Genomic DNA, 17,922 nt, shown 5'->3' with positions numbered 1-17,922 from the left:
TTTAGGATTGATTAGGATTTAATAGATAATTTGGTACGTATATCTAAGGGTAATATTACCCAACAAACCAATAACAACTATAACTCCTATTAAGCCGTTTGAATTAATTAAGTAGCTACATCAGTAATATAACCAATAAAGAAACCCGAAACTTTTGCTCAATTAGGTATAGATTGTAGTCTGATATTAGCTGAACAATATAATTAAACACTAGAACGTTAATTGTAAACGAGACTTGTTTACTAATATAGATTAGATACTGTTTGCGCCCTCTTGGCGCTATTTAAATAAAACAAATGTTAAATTAAATTACCATTTTTAATGGTATTCAATGAGTACAATATATAAGGTTCTTTGTCTAGGACACGCGCGATGGGTACGGTGGTTAGAATGCAAGAGAGTGTGCTTGCGGCGCGCTGCCTGGAGATGCGTTGCATAGGCGAAACTCTGGCGCCAGCATCGCGCTTTCTGGTTGGCCGCTGACCTCGCCGTGCATGTTGGCATCCTGGAGATGCAGGGCTGCGTTCTAACACATCATTGGTTGGCTCGAAGGTGCGGTGCTGCCAACAGCGCTAACATATGGTGGCTTGCGTCGACGCCGGCTCCAGGCCCACAGCGTCCCAAGATGGCGGCCTTTGCTCAGGCACTGTAAAAAGGCTCAAAATATTCCGCGCGTGTCCTGTCACGGTCGCCAATTTATGTTTGCGCCCTTTTGGCGCTATTTAAATAAAACAAATGTTAAATTAAATTACCATTTTTAATGGTATTCAATGAGTACAATATATAAGGTTCTTTGTCTAGGACACGCGCGATGGGTACGGTGGTTAGAATGCAAGAGAGTGTGCTTGCGGCGCGCTGCCTGGAGATGCGTTGCATAGGCGAAACTCTGGCGCCAGCATCGCGCTTTCTGGTTGGCCGCTGACCTCGCCGTGCATGTTGGCATCCTGGAGATGCAGGGCTGCGTTCTAACACATCATTGGTTGGCTCGAAGGTGCGGTGCTGCCAACAGCGCTAACAGATACTTAATTTAAAATTGTACATTGAGTTAGGTGCTCTCCAAAATGAATTAAAATCGAATTTTGATAGGCCATGTTAATTTCAATATCTTTGTTCACAATATAAAAACATTTTTAAAGAGAATACTTGTAGACAAATTTGTTTTTAATTTTTTTAATAATTATGAAAACCGATATCCTTGCAACTTAATATAATACTTTAATAATACGTTGTGTTTTTTTATATTTCGGCATTTATAAAAGTTAGGTTAGGTTAGTATTGAAATATCAGACTTTCGAGGTTTTTAGCTTTGAGTCAACTTTTAGTCACGTAATTTTCATGTTGGTATTATTATGAAGTTTGCTTATATAGCTGTCAATATTCAACGATTTTCGATTTCGTTGAATATTGACAAATATTCAACGATTTTCTAAGACAAATGTTCAATATAAAAGAGGTTTATTTTATTATTAGTAGACGATTTTTCTAAACAAATTTGCTTATTAATGTTTTTGCAGTAGGTTCATGGAGGACGATTCGTACTTTATAATCCTGTTATGAAATGGTAATAAATAGGATTCTGTCAGCTATCATCAATAACTTTTTTTCAAGCAGAAATGTACTGTAAATATACTGTTTACAGCTGAAAGATCATATCCATTACCGTTTCATAACGAGATTATAAAGTTCGAATGGCCCTTATGATAAATGGATAAGCGTCTATCAAATTGGATTCTAATAAAACCATTCCAATAATTCGACAACAGAAACTCGGGTAAGATACAAGCAATCCAATTTTCACAACAACGTACAAAACCAACACTATCACTGGTAAAATATTCCAAACTATCGCGCGAGCACAATCTATTTACACAAAATAATCACATTAGTTGTTCAAACATTTGTCGGGATTTGGACAAACATACAAATATTGTGGCTCTCAACGGATAGATATTTGATAATGGGGAGATTTGCTATAGTGAAGTTCTATTGCTTCAGACTGAAGCAATATAAGGCGTAAAGAAAGATAAGTAAGGTAAACAAATAACTAGATAATAGCTGTCGTTGCGTAAGTGCCCGAAAGAACTTTATTACAATTCCCATTTGAGATATTTGAAAATTAGGCATATAATATAAATTCAAATATCAACACTTTTACTCTGAAATATATTTATTGCAGAACAGAAGAGAAAATGGAAGTACGTACATACACAAGATTACTATTGAATTTGTTCATTTTAATATTATGGACATGAATCCCTTTAAAAAGGTTAAGGATGCATATTTTCTACAAGACTGAGTAGATAGTCATCATATCTCCCAGCAGTCTTCAACATTTAACTTTAACTGAGCGCCGTTTACTGTACTGGAGCGACAAAACGTTAAGTCATTACGCTTAACGATTCACAATTTGGAGAATTCTCCAGGATTGCCGTCGGCACTCAGCCGAGAAAATAATCAATCTAGCGTTATAACACGGGTTTACCGATCATGTTGTCAAATGATCATCATTTTCTTTTATGATGGAATTGTACGAGAAGGTGATATTGTGAAAATAATGAGGTGTTCCATCGACCACTATATTACATACATGGATTCTGTTCTATTGATAGTTTTGAGAACGGTTCAGTTGGGGATCATGCAAAGAAGCATGAACATTGAATTTTTGATAACATAAGTCTTATAACTTATAGCTTAATTTGAGGTTAACATTTAAAAATCAGTTGTCATTTGTTTTTTATTTATGATCTCTATCAAGAATGGCTGGCTGAACATGGAGCATAAAGACCCTTTTCTGGCTGAAAGTTCCTTCTGCACATGAAGTATAAGGAACCTTCGCTGATGGAAAGCCATAACATACAGATATTGTATGCTGAGCGTTCTTCCAATTTCATTCAACATTAAAGTATTGATTACCTTAGATTTTTTTATAACACCCACCTTTTTATGATACATCCAGCAAGTGTCTTTACTAAGAAAAGTAACTTAGTAACTTAAGAAAATATACTAGGTACTAACCTTGACTTTCATTAAAGAATCCAAGCACCATGATGACTATGACGACGAGCCCAATCTCGAGCCGGTAGCTGACGCGCCAGACCGGCATCTCCAACGTCCGCCACATAGCACCCATGGCTCAGCTCATCCTCCATTTGTTGTGCCCCACTTGGATGCCGTGCCGGTCGCGTTTTGGGTGCATTCTCTGGAACAAAACAGACAGACGTGAACGTATTGCATAAATAACTTCAACATATATCAGTACTAGTCCATGCCAGGGATGTTGCGAACATCCGCATCCGCATCCGCAACCGCGGAACTTCCGCATTATTTTCAACATCCGCATCCGCATCCGCATCCGCATAAAATCGATGCGGAGCTTATGCGGATGCGGATGTGGAACAAGTCGGTACAGGAACGTCTTAGCGGCGGCGTAAGTGCTAGGTAATTTCGTCATTACCTATGACGAAATCGTCTAGATCCAGAAAAGTCGGCGTAGTTACTGTTTATTAAATATAACGCACCTATATTCTTGCTCAAATACTAAACGTTTCGTTTTTAGGGTTCCGTACCCAAAGGGTAAAAACGGGACCCTATTACTAAGACTCCGCTGTCCGTCCGTCCGTCCGTCCGTCCGTCCGTCCGTCTGTCACCAGGCTGTATCTCACGAACCGTGATAGCTAGAAAGTTGAAATTTTCACAGATGATGTATTTCTGTTGCCGCTATAACAACAAATACTAAAAACAGAATAAAATAAAGATTTAAGTGGGGCTCCCATACAACAAACGTGATTTTTGACCGAAGTTAAGCAACGTCGGGCGGGGTCAGTACTTGGATGGTGACCGTTTTTTTGCTTGTTTTGCTCTATTTTTTGTTGATGGTGCGGAACCCTCTGTGCGCGAGTCCGACTCGCACTTGGCCGGTTTTTTTTTAATAAAAATATACTAAAAATGTAATATTTGACGTTTTCTAAGTACCTAATCTTGACATCCGCATCCGCATCCGCATCCGCGGATGTGAGCCTTTAAATATCCGCATCCGCATCCGCATCCGCGGATGTCAAAAAATCTGCATCCGCAACATCCCTGGTCCATGCTAATAATATAAATGCGAAAGTGTGTCTATATGTCTGTCTGCCTTTTCACGCTTAAACCGCTGAACCGATTTAGTTGAAATTTGGTATGGAGATAGTTTGAGTCCCAGGGAAGGATATAGGGTAGTTTTTTTTTCCAGAAATGGCCTTTTAAGGGGGTGAAAAGGGGGGTGGAAGTTTGTATCGGGAATCGTTAAAAAACAGATTAGGTAAAAATAAGCTACCCAAATTACTAACTCCACGCAGACGAAGTCGCGGGCAAAAGCTAGTATAGAAATAATAATGGAACAATCTTACACTAATCGACCTAGTTCCACGGTAAGCTCAATAAAACGTTGCTTGATACTTGATATGTATTCATACATAGAAAATATACATAACTCAGGAAAGAAGGAAAGTATCTGTGAAAAACTCGCAAATAGATGCATTTTCTTATAAATAGGTATGTAAAATTTTTCTCATTAAGAGTTTTTATTGTCTACCATTAACGTAGTAGCGGGTGCCAAAACAGCGTTCCATGAAATTACCTATTCTAATGTTTTGCATTTTTAACTGTTCAACTATTCAGTATAGTTTAATGTGGAATTTAATAATCAATGATTAATCAATTATTAAATTAAATATAACTGGATAATATAGTCAAGTCTCATTTATAATGTTTTACCAATATCAGTAATAGATACCACGCTAAATATATTCGACAGACTTCCTGATCAAATCAATATTACATAAACTCAAGTTGATTTTGAACAAACACAAGGGTTAAACACAATTATCCATCGCTTTCCTTTATTTAAAAATGTTAACATCAGCTCAATGGCTCCAGCCAAGCTCAACGAAACACAAACTCGCTAAAATACATTTTAAGGATGCCTTCACTTCATTTCTACAAGCTTTTATTTAGTTTCACCTGTCCCGTTGTCTGTAATCAAATCTTGTAAGTTAAATTTGATCCGCTTCCCGGTTTTCGATTGAGCTGAAATTTTGCACACATGTAAGTCGGGTGACAATGCCATATTATGGTACCATCGAGCTGATCTGATGACGGAGACAGGAGTGCCCATAGGAACTCTGTGATAAAACAACGCAACCTAATTTTGTTAGGGGTTTTTAGAATTGTCTCGATGAGTATTAGTTGTCTGTCGAAAGAAAAGTACAGTACAGCGATAAAAGCTGGTACCAATGAAATTTTTACCAAAAACTTATTCAGAATTATTGGAGATGTTTTACCCTCCCGTGCCCATGCGATCCTCTAAAAACTTCTCAATTAGTGAGTTTACCGCTTACAAAGAAAGTTAAGAAACTTCCTCAGGCCATTAAAGCGTCTTTTTGAATCACCCGAGAGTAGCCTAACGTGCAACTTTTAATGTCTTGGAGTGAACATTTTCTTTGTTGATGCTACGGTTGGGTGAGTGAAAAAAACGGGCGTATAAGCGGGTCCAGTGGCGTCCGATATATTTTTGCTAAGTCATTTTTAACCAAATAACGCATCTCCGTGAAACAGCGGTAGCAAATTCTAAGTAAAAACAAAAATACATAGGGATACGCAAGTACTACTAAGCGGTACAAATCCGAAATTATTACCTAAGGTCAAGTGAGGTAAATGCAACTATGGGGTTATTGCGCCTCTCCGTTCTTTCTCGAATACAATTGGTCGAAACGCTCTCTACTATGCTACGTTTCATTTCCAAGTAGCTCAGGCTTTATTACTAGTATAGTAGAGGGCGTTTCGACCAATTGTATTCGAGAAAGAACGGAGAGACGCAATAACCCCATAGTTGCATTTACCTCACTTGACCTTACCTGGAAACAGGCACTAATATTATTATATGTATATGTATTCGTAAGTGTACCTTGTAGATATGTGGTTACATCAAGCAGTTTTTGAATTCGATAAAAAATACTTTATGATACCTATAAGTATGCTAAGTCAAGTTTTTGTACAATATTGCTGACACGATCTTTAGACGTCAGCTTTGATTAAGATCGTCAAAATGATAAGAAGAAAATTGCCCAGATGAGCATACTTCACCTTATCACTATCCATTGTTTCAAACACATTTTGACTATCAACTATCTATGGGCGTATGTTTTTTGTTGTCCCCTACACTTTTTTTTCAAATTTGGGATTTTTTTATGTTATTTCTACTCAGAATCACGAGCTCTTTCTATCCTAATAGGAGAAAAAAAGTGTCCTAAGGTTTTTATTTCCATTACGTCACCATTTTTCAGACTTTGTATGGCGGTTGCGGAATGGAAAGATCGAAAAATGTATGGAAATTTTGGGACACTTTTTTTCTCCTATTAGGATAGAAAGAGCTGTACTATGGCCGCATATTTATGCATTTCTAACCATAATATTGTTACGAAAATAGAAGCATTTAAATGAGCAATGAAAAAATGTAATAGGTACCTATGCACGTAAATATGTCAGCATTTTTCTGTTTGCTGGAGAGAAATTACACTTAAATTATTTCATAACGTGTGGTACTTGAGTGCGTTATCTCGCAAGAACCTCGCCTGATAACGCACGAGTTGAAAAATTGCCTAAGGTACAGCGCGGGAGGCAACTACAATAAAATATCCAGTAGGCGCAAACTTGCCAATAATTCCTTTTGAAAAAAAAATCTTAGTGGTGTTTATATCTGATACACTGGACTTTGTTTTCATTCGGTGAAACAAGGAATTAATCTCGAAGAACGATTACATGTAATATCAACCAAGATTAGGGTTTGCAATCCGGATCCGAAATGTATGCAATTATCCGGATCTGGATCCGGATCCGCGGATCTTCCCATACATTACGGATCTGTCGTGCAAACCCTAACCAAGATATATAAACCAAAATACACTCTTTAGAACCTCTCAATGATGATGATATTGATGACCTAGCGGTAAGATGTGCGACTTTCAGGGGTTGTGGCTGCAAGCTGTGCCTCGTACCAATTTATTTATCATATCTTTATATAAAAGAAAAAAATATCGAACAAAACAGTACTGTTTTGGGCAAAAGGGGAAAAAGTAAAAAATAATTAACAAATCATCCTCCTGTTTCTGTCTACTCGAAAGAGTCTTAAGTATAGTTTACGAGTAAGTAAACTTGTATGCGTAGGTACAGAATTTAGTACGTAAAATAAATTCTATTTTTATTTTTTATAGTTTTATTCTAATATTGAACTTTTAAGTTAGTTTTTTTTGCAATCGCAGTGCAATTAAATGTTTAAGACAACTATTCCACTATATAAATCATTAAAAAAAATACCACAATTAAGCAGAACTGCTGAACATTCATGACAACCAGTATGAAGAAGTTCTTTATGAATATGTCAGAAGTTCAAAAACAATTCAGTGCACAGACGCTAGAGAAATTATTTCCTAACTTAAGCTTCCTGTCAGTATCTCAGTCGGAACTTAGCACACTTTATTTTATTGCCCACTAGTTTGAAACTTACAATCTTGCACGGATTATGCAACTTCTGCTAACGGGATCTTTGACGTCAAGCCAAGAAGTGTACCTATATGAACCCAGTTGATTATATGAAATAAGATCAAAAATCTTTAATTTGGCTCCAAATTAGAATTATAAAAAAATAATAATGGTTAAAAAATGACCAGTATTTTTAAGGGGCAGCAATGTGATGTCACTGTAAGATATATTTATCAAACTATGATGCAAAACCAGGGTAACAAGGCATATGTTGAACTCGTTGGAACTATTTACAACAATAGCACAGGTAGCATTAAATTGCACGCACCCGGCCCCGTATTCAGAATAGGGAAAGGCGTCAAACAGGGCCACTATCTCCAAAATTGTTCACCAGTTGTCTCCAAGAGATATTTCAAAAGCTAGCGGTCTTATGGGGGACGATGGGCATTGAAGTCGGCGGCAAGAGGTTAACAAACCTGCGCTTTGCTGACGACATAGTCCTCTTCTCCCATACGTCATCACATCTGCAACAAATGCTGCAAGACCTCAGCACGGCGAGCCTTAAGGTTGGACTTACAATGAATAGAGCGCAAACTCCTTGACATGTGCATCCTTCCCATTTTAACCTACGGTGCACAAACTGGGTCATTAACTGAGGCTCTAAAATCGAAACTCAAGGTTTGCCAGCGTGCGATGGAGCGTAGTATATTAGGTGTTCGCAGAACTGATCGTATCAGAAACACGGAACTACGCTCCAGAACTAGAGTTGTAGAGGTAGGCGTCAAGACCGCTAAGCTTAAGTGGGACTGGGCTGGACATGTCTGCCGTATGCACCCAGAAAGGTGGGCCAAAATGGTTACTGAGTGGGACCCACGGAACACAATAGAGGGTGCAGGCCGGAGTTCAGGCAGACCGAAAAGGAGATGGCGGGACGACTTGGACCCATTCTACCCTAAATGCATAACCAAACAAATACATTACCTAATGATATGAAGACATTAAATATTGTAGCATTCAAGTGAAAATTGCATCAATGGCTAAACAACTACAATTTTTATAGCACAAATGAATTCTTGGACATGAAATTCAATTAATTAGACTTGACTTGTAATTATAATTAATATATTACAAATAGAGACATTATTTGTTATATATAGTTTATAAGTTTTGTACATATTTTGCATACCATTTATGGTTAAACATGAAACCTACCACCTATCGCATGAACACCGATGTACCTGGTAATATTTATTGCAAATAAAAGATTCTTATTCTTATTCTTATTCTTAATGGTGGGAAAATGCCGATGACAGGGTCGAGTGGAGAAAACGAGGGGAGGCCTTTGGCCAGCAGTGGGACACCAAAATAGGGTAGTGAAAAAAAAAGATGCAAAAGACACAGTTAGTTTATCCGATTTAAATATGTTCCTTTGAAATGTTCATGTTTTGATTAGGCACAATTTATCAACATAACTAAACTGCTGATTTAAACTTTCACGATTTTGACACATTACTAAATTGTAAAACGGGACAATCCCGTACTTAAGTTTTAAGACATCCCTAGTGCGCAAAACATTCAAGTTGATCAACAAGACCAAGTGTGGATAGTTAGAAAAACTCGCGCGGCTAGATGTTGATATCAACTTTAGCCAGTCTTCTTCAAGACCACGGGGACAACGCCGTCCTCGAAACGTGGGAGGTAAATCTTAAAACTTAAATACGCATTTAAGTCCCGTTGTACAAAAATAATAACTTAACTGGATAGGTAATTTAAGAAGTACATCGTTTTTTTTATTGTTCAGTTAACAAACTCTAATGATCAATTTAGGAATAGGATATTTAACCAATTTATTGACTTCATTTGGAATTCGGGTAAGCCGATCGGCTGGAATACGCGGCGCCGTTGGGACGACCACAGGCACCACGGTATAATTATTGTGATAGGGATAATTTTAATTGAAGCATCATTCGCCCCATTAACATCTAAGTGGCATCATTTTGGAGCTAGCCAGATACATCCGCTTCCCGTTTTATTGCGTAGGTATATACTTCACCGACAGTTATTCACAATCGATTTAAATTGTTTAGGGAAAATTTGATAGGTACTTACTTTGTATTTATTAATTTTTTATTTCACAGCTATTACTCCCTTAGAAAATGATTGCCGGGGCGAAGGTTTAAAAAGATCAGTCAATAAAAAATATCCTTATGCGCCTGAGCAAAACTAGTTTATCCTAGGACAAATATGTATCATCCAAAAACATTTTACGTTGTCGATGTTTTATAAATACCACACGAGTAAATATTTAATTCTGGAAAAACCTGCTGGAATTTACTCATTCGCACGTCCACCATTTCACATTCGTCTTCATACTAAAAGAAAATCGTCCCCTGGGTAGGCTAACATATTATGCAAAGGCACTCTTTGCGGCGCGTTTCTGGAGTAGGTAACACCTTTTTGGGGAGTCACTTTCGGAAAGGTAAGCTTATTCCCTAATACATCATTTTAATTCAGGGTCCTGCACCTCTTACCTAGATTATTGTGTTTGTAAAGGGTATATTTATCGGTGTGCGCACACACTGCTCCACCGTGCATAGCAGACCTAGCATACATTGGAAAACCCCTGTGGGTGTCTGTACAAGACATCCTCTAGACTGAGCATAGTAACGCTACCCCCTCTGCCACTATATACGGTAGTTTTACTCCATCTTCGAGTCAAAGTGTCAGAATCCCGTGCCGTGATGGGTCCGTGTCTTTGAACGGACCAATCACGGCACGGGATTCGCTCACCTCGTCCCCCCGCACCCCCGTATTATTGGCAGCATCGGTTTCATGAAATAATTGCTCTAAACTCCGTCTAGATAATTCCTAGTCTATGGGAAAACCAGTTTGAATTTGGAATCTGTTACAAATGAATATGGCTCACTACAGAATGAGTTGTTCGAATGATGTTACGGCTGATATGCGTCGTGTGGTGGCATTGTCCACGGCTGCATAAAATAAAATAAAGTTACATAAAAGTATATTAGGTAAAGCTACATATACACTAAAGCATTTTGATACAAGTTCCCGTTCGGTAAAACTTGTAAAATAATGGTTTTTAATTTGTGTTTGTATTTTTCTTACACTATTTTTGCTCTAGCACAAATTTCGAAAACTTCACCTTGTTATACTTAATACCGGAGAATGTATTTTTCCCCTCACACAGTTTTCAAATCTACCACTTCAAAGCGAAAAACCATTAAATTAGTTTCTGAAATGCGTACACTCGGCATGACCTGAGATTAGTTCTTTAAGCGCAGCACGTTTGGTTAGTCGCAGAATTTCTACAAAACTAATTCCGTATTCACCCGCTAGGTCCCTAAAAATTCAAGTCCCAGTGGTAAGCCGTGACGCACACAATTTTTCACGGGGCCCATGCAAATGTAAACTTTTACATACAAATACGTCGATTTGCATTGTAAGTGTATTCTCAGTTCTCCGTAGTAGCTGCGTGACGAGGTAATCAGAGATGAAGTATTTTATGCAGAATATCACAAACGATGCGCGTGGAGGCGTGGACGTGAGAGTCTGTATTATTATTATGTAATGTATTAAGTAATTTAAACCATGTGTATGGCGGAGGATGGAGGGCTTTGGAAGTAATTTATGCTAGCGGCCCGCCCCAGCTTCGCACAGGTTAACAAATTATACACAAACTTCACTAATCTTCTATTTCTATCGATAGGTGAACCGCATGAAAATCCGTTCATTAGTTTTGGAGTTTACACACAAACAGACAGACGCGGCGGGGGACTTTGTTTTATAAGGTGTAGTGATTTTCAAAACAAAATATTTTGTACCTTTGTGGGTCCGAAAGCGGAAGAAGAGCGGTTTTGTTCTAAACTGTTCAGCAAAAATTATATTGTTTTATCATCATGTTTAAACTCATAAGTAATTAGTACTAAGACAGTTTGAATCAGTTTGATTCATAATTTTACTTTGAATTATTTCCATTTGTATAATGTTGTGATTTTTTTCCTTGAAAGTCACTTAAATATAACTATACAAGTGCTAAAAACGAACGTACGAATAGCAACCTTAATCCTATACACATAATAACTATGCTAATTTACTGGTGTTTCCTTGAGATGCAAAAACATAATAATACCTACACCAAGTTATTGTATAGCATTAAGTTAAATTTTAATTCTCATTTTAAGTGAATAATGTATATTATATTCTTATGAGAATAAATGTCTTAAACCATAAAAACTGCTTCTATCCTTACTTCCATACTAGCCTCAGATATAAACGTTTAGGATGAACTTTTAAAACTTTCGCGTTTTGAACACATTACGAGTATTAAGGTAAACGAAATCGATTCGCGATAGACCCGTCAATGATTATATTTTAATGTAAACTGTATGATGCGTAGGTACTTATTATTATACAAGTACGCATCATGACATTAAGGCATCAAAAGAAAAAAACCGGCCAAGTGCGAGTCGGACTCGCGCACGGAGGGTTCCGCACCATCAACAAAAAATAGAGCAAAACAAGCAAAAAAAACAAGCAAAAAAACGGTCACCCATCCAAGTACTGACCCCGCCCGACGTTGCTTAACTTCGGTCAAAAATCACGTTTGTTGTATGAGAGCCCCACTTAAATCTTTATTTTATTCTGTTTTTAGTATTTGTTGTTATAGCGGCAACAGAAATACATCATCTGTGAAAATTTCAACTGTCTAGCTATCACGGTTCGTGAGATACCCCGGAGAGTAGCCCGGTGACAGATGGACGGAGGGACGGACGGACGGACGGACGGACGGACGGACGGACAGCGGAGTCTTAGTAATAGGGTCCCGTTTTTACCCTTTGGGTACGGAACCCTAATAAAGCAGTGTCAATTAAATCTAAAAATAAATTACAGACAATAAAGGAGCATTATAGCTATCTGAATCCATTTGGGTTAAGGCGCTAGCTCCAAACGGCTCCTAAAATGGGAGAGACTCCAAGCCTTTTCCCGGGAATTTATTCATGATGTATCCCCCTAAATCCCCGGAAAAATATTTTTTCCGTGATGGACATGGACCAAGGCGATTCGGGAACCCTCTTTTGTGCTGCCGATATTTACACCGAATCGTTCGCATACATTATTCATGGGATTGTTATGCATTTTGTATTCAAATATTGGTTCGACATGCACCTGTTTTGGGTCTGAAAGGGTTGTAAGTACATAGTAGCACTTTTAGAGATAATAATTCTATTTAGATTTTCAATAAGTACTGGCCGCACAGTTTCAATTTAAATTTTGACCGCATAGCTTAAAAATAATTGACTCAATAAGTTATTGAATTGAATCACGTCTTCTTCTCTGGCTTGAAGATTACAACACGGGCTTGTACTTGGCTTTTGTTTTTAGTATGCAGTATTGCATTGCGTCGTACAAATGAATATGCCCCAGGCGTCTGGCTGTTTGACTAGAATTGTGTTCTGATATCCCGTTATAGGATTACTTACCTATCTGAATTAGTTACCTATCTTTTGAATTATAAAATGTATTCGTGTAATTAGGTACGTGTTTAAATAAAAGTGTTTTTGTCTGGCACATAAAATTGAATTTGGATTCTGATAAGAAAAATAACGTATCGTATTGTTTTATCGCCTTGATAGATGTTTGGAAAAACCTTAACCTGGCTTTCCATGCGAATGTCCTTGTATACTATAGCAAGGGTCGGTTGTTACTGGTTTATAGACAGAGAGACTTTTTTTTGTAGTATCATCACCCAAAAATAGACCAAATATAGTTTTTTTTTATTCTACGGACAAAATTGGTTTGCCTGACCTATCTAGAAACATTATTCGTCAGCAGTTATTTTGAAATGTTTATAAACTCATTCGTCATGTTTCCGAATTCAGTGTACATTTCACAAACTGCTCCAAGTCACGAATATAATTTCGAATCAATATTGTTCATGGTAACCATAGTACGAGTTTAATGCACTTGGTAATACATTTTAATAGTATTTTATGCAACCGTTGTTTAAGAGGGGTCAAAAAAGGCGAGTGGCGTGAGTAACAATTTGAAGCGAAGCCGAAAATTGTTAATCTTTATTAACAATTTTCGGCTTCGCCTCAAATTGTTACTCACGCCACTCGCCTTTTTTACCTCTCTTAAACAACGGTTGCATAAAATACTATAATTTGTTATCAAGAAACTTATGCACCTTCACAAATAAGGCTGAAACAAACTGCAATCCCTATACATATTATTAACATTGCAGTGCACAATTGTACATAATATACATTACCCTACGGGACATATTTAGTGCATTCAACCCTAGCCACTTTCTAATAGCTCCTCTACACGATGGGCCAGAGCGCCGGCCACTCCAAGGGACGCATTTATGCGTTAGAGGGAGCAAGTCATATTGCTATCTCATTCTACCGTATGGCTGCGGCCCTTGGAGTGGCCGGCGCTGGCCCATCGTGTAGAGGAGCCATAAAGTAGGTACTTATACCTAGAGTCAATTCACAAAGGTTGGTATATAAAATCTGAGAGCCTATAGCGAACACGTTTGACGTTTGTCACACTTGTAAATTCGTACGTAAGTGTATCGTCGAACGTGTCGAACTTCCGTCCTTGTTTATATAGTAAGGTTACAATGTTTCTGTTCAGTTGACTGTAAGTTGATGTTAGTTTAGGACTCGCTAAATTCAGAAGTTGTTAAATAAATTATTAAGAGTATGTTAAAACACTATAGCAAATAAAACAATTTTTGTTTACAAAGTTAAGAGGTACATTTGAAAATACATTTCACGTGAATAAATGATAATCATTAAAAATGGTTTACGTTAGTTTCTCTGTAGGCAATCCACAGTAAAATTATTTAATTATTTACGAATATAAATTCGTTTTTGGTATAAAAAATCTTATTTTAAAATATGCAGTGACTTTTGAAAAAAAAGTAGGTAGGTACATACAAAAACAACACACAACTACCTATATTGAGTAAATAGGTACTTATATAGTTTATCAAAGCTGCCAATGTACCTAATCCATTGCGTGACAATGCCAGTTGTAAGGCATCATAAGACTAATGTGAACGCAATCCGACATGAATGTACTCGTACAAACAGAAAAAAAGTAAATACGACGAACAATATTAATATAATATATTCACCATTTAATACTCTTGAATGTAGACTATTTAAATTAAAAACAATGAAAACGATTAGACGCAAATTAATTTGTAAACTCACGATTGTATTCATGTTTAGTTCTTGGCAATTGCAATAGACATCTGTCGTGGAACTTATTTAACTTATAATAAGTTTTTAAATTCGTTTACCTGTCACTTTCATCGAATAGTGGTACAAAGTTATTAATAGTTTGCATAATTAGTTATAGATATTATAATATATAAACGAAGTTAGCTTTATTAATGCACCAAAGCAACTACTTAAGTATAATTTATAATATATTAACATCCTTGCCTCTGGTGCTATTTTAACCCCATTCCTACTAATTTTAGCAGCAAAATTTTAATCATTTAATATTTAAAAGAGCTCAGCTAAAGCGGATGCCGTAAATTCAAGACTTGCCAGCTTTAAATTTCAGGGCTTACCTACCCCCCGATACGATTGGTGCAACTTTGTCTTAGTTTTTAGTAATTATGTCTAACAGCTTCATTCTTTGCGATTTATTGTTAACATGCTGTAGTAGCGCCACCTAGCGTCAGCCTTGCACGGATTTTTAGAGGGTATACTTTTTTTTTTTTTTTTGTACTCCCACTACTAAACCATCACTCCTGAACGGTCCGGTCGGCGCTCTCGAGTCATTATGCGTTTCCGTGCTCAAGCCTTCGCACGTCTCCTGGACTTTAGAACATCGTAGGCGCCCACGCTAGAAGCAATGCCGAAGAGGAAACATAAAACTGAAGACGAAATTCGTCGCAAGATTCTTAAGTTACAAGAAAAACTGGCAAGAAGGACTAACGAACAGGAAGATTACTGTTCGTCCGAAGAAAATTTTAACGGTAAGTTTTTGAAAATACCCTATCTTGAGGAAGATAAATATGCCAATATTTGATGCGAGGATACCGCACCTGGGTTACCTCTGTCAATGTATGGTGATGCGTACTGCTAAATCTGGGCTGTTACTGTCACATTCTTACGTAAATAATTGGCTTTTTTCGGCTACATTTCTGTTGCCTAAATTTGATGCGAGTTTACCAAGTATGGGTACTCTCTGTCAATATAATAGTGATGCGTACTGCTTTCTGGGCTGATACTGTCACGTATTCTAAAACGAACTGTACTTTTCGCAGATGTACCGTATTCGGAAACACCTTACACGGAGTTGTTACCGTATTACTGCGAACCTGGATGGGACGCATCCGAGGCACAATCGCCACAGCCGACAGCGCCCTGCCTGTCGGCGGCGCACTCAGCTACGCGACAGCCGTCGCCGCGTTCCGCCGAGGTGGACAACCAGCCGCAGCCCGACTTGCCGCCGCAACCTGTCTCACCATTACCGCCGCAACCTGTCTCACCGTTACCGCCTCAACCTGCCATGCCGTTGCCGCAAAATCCAGGTACATCAGGCGAAAATCAACCAGATGATTTGCAACTTGATGAAGATATTCTTCAGTTACTAGGCGATGCTCCAAGGGAAGAAACCCCTATGGGACCGCCTATTCATAAAGATATCGCCAGTCGATGGCAAAATATTCTTGCCAAAGGCCTCTCAAAAGAACTAAAGGAAAGTCTAACTAAAGAATATCTGATTCCTAATAATTGTGATCTTTTGATGGCCCCGACTCTCAACCCGGAAGTTAGGGTGGCTTTACCTGACCCCCTAGTAAAAAGAGACACGTCACTACTTTACAAGCAAAAACAACTGGGTATTGCCTTGTCCGCTTTAGCTTCAGTAACTGAAATGGTCCTTGCAAACGAGACTTCAAAACAAAAACTATTGAAACCTCTCAGTGATGCTTGCCGCATTCTCTGCGACAGCCATTTTACAGAGACAAGAACCCGCAGGGGTTTCATTATATCGTCTATTAACGCAAAATTAAAACAGACTCTGATCGACTCCAATAGGGATAAGCTGCTGTTTGGAGAAAATGTTTCAGAAAAATTGAAGGCAGCAAAAACTATTCAGCAGTCTGGCGAAGCATTAAAGAATAATCCCCCTAAACCCAGATATAATCGTCCGAATGTTCAGTCAACAATTGCAAATAGGGGTAATTTAAACTTCGTACCCCAACACCGCAAGACGGACACGAAGACCAACAACCGTCGAGCCCCTGCTTACTCGCAGAGGCAGATGTCACACAACAACAGTACGCGACGCCACAACGATCGCGATCGCGACCGCGCACCGCCGACGTCGAGGACAGCGGGTGGACATCATCGGAAGTAGTTGATCAGGTACAATATGCTGGCAGACTACAATATTTTCATGACAAGTGGTCTGAAATTACTGATGATAATATGCTCTTGTCTTGGATAAAAGGATACACTATCCCTTTTAAAACGACTCCCTATCGAACAGACAATCCTAGTGTTTATCCTAAAACTAAACAAGAAAAAATTGATTTTGATCACTGTATTAAAAAACTACTTAAGATTAATGCTATATCTCACTGCAATCATGAACCTGGCGAATTCCTTTCTTCAGTCTTTTTAGTGCCAAAACCAAACGGAGATAAAAGATTTATTTTAAATCTTAAATGCCTCAATAAATTTGTTGAAAATAAGCATTTCAAAATGGAAGATTACCGAACAGCGTCTAAATTAATTACTAAGAATTGTTACATGGCGTCAATTGATCTGAAAGATGCGTATTTCTTGATTTCAGTGCACAAATCACATAGAAAATACTTGAGATTTAAATATAATAATATTTTGTATGAATTTAACTGCCTCCCGTTTGGCCTTTGCACTGCACCTCTGGTTTTTACTAAAGTTTTAAAACCAGTTATGCAATACTTAAGGAAAGTACATCACATGATTTCAGTGATTTATTTAGATGATATTTTATGTGTTGGTGGAACATTCTCTGAATGTGAATCTAACGTTGCTCTGACTAAGCAGACTTTTGAGGACTTGGGATTTCTCATTAATTTTGAAAAAAGTTCCTTTGTGCCTAAAACAGAGTGTACATTTTTGGGTTTTGTTTTTGACTCTGAGAATTTGATAATGAAATTGCCTCTTTCTAAAAAAGAAAAGATAAAACACAGTCTTACTAACATGCTAAAAACGAAAACATGCAAATTGAGAGAATTTGCAAGATTTGTCGGTTTATTAATATCTGCCTGTCCGGCAATCAGATATTCATGGTTGTATACAAAATACTTTGAACAATTTAAATTTTCATGTTTACTTAATAACTCTAGTTATGAACAACTTGTAACAATAC

At 37.7% G+C, this 17,922-nt stretch overlaps 2 protein-coding genes across 2 annotated transcripts in view; one reads left to right on the top strand and one right to left on the bottom strand.

The window, feature by feature from the left end:
* Positions 1-17,922, bottom strand: part of LOC134660074 (zwei Ig domain protein zig-8-like) — a 146,365-nt gene that overhangs the window by 46,201 nt on the left and 82,242 nt on the right. The window contains exon 2 of the mRNA XM_063515777.1: positions 3,016-3,199. Within this exon, the coding sequence (XP_063371847.1) occupies positions 3,016-3,130 (115 nt within the window). The 5' untranslated portion in view covers positions 3,131-3,199. The remainder of the gene's footprint in view (positions 1-3,015; positions 3,200-17,922) is intronic.
* LOC134655494 (uncharacterized) lies at positions 15,412-17,911 on the top strand. Its single transcript, XM_063510959.1, has 2 exons — positions 15,412-15,535; positions 15,827-17,911. The coding sequence occupies exons 1-2, from the start codon at positions 15,412-15,414 to the stop codon at positions 16,921-16,923; spliced, it is 1,221 nt and encodes a 406-aa protein (XP_063367029.1). The 3' UTR covers positions 16,924-17,911.

This window comes from Cydia amplana, chromosome 2, assembly GCF_948474715.1.
Source record: "Cydia amplana chromosome 2, ilCydAmpl1.1, whole genome shotgun sequence".
In the NCBI taxonomy this organism is placed as follows: domain Eukaryota; kingdom Metazoa; phylum Arthropoda; class Insecta; order Lepidoptera; family Tortricidae; genus Cydia; species Cydia amplana.
Note: the sequence above shows the minus strand (reverse complement) of the source record. Positions and strands in the feature narration are given on the sequence as shown.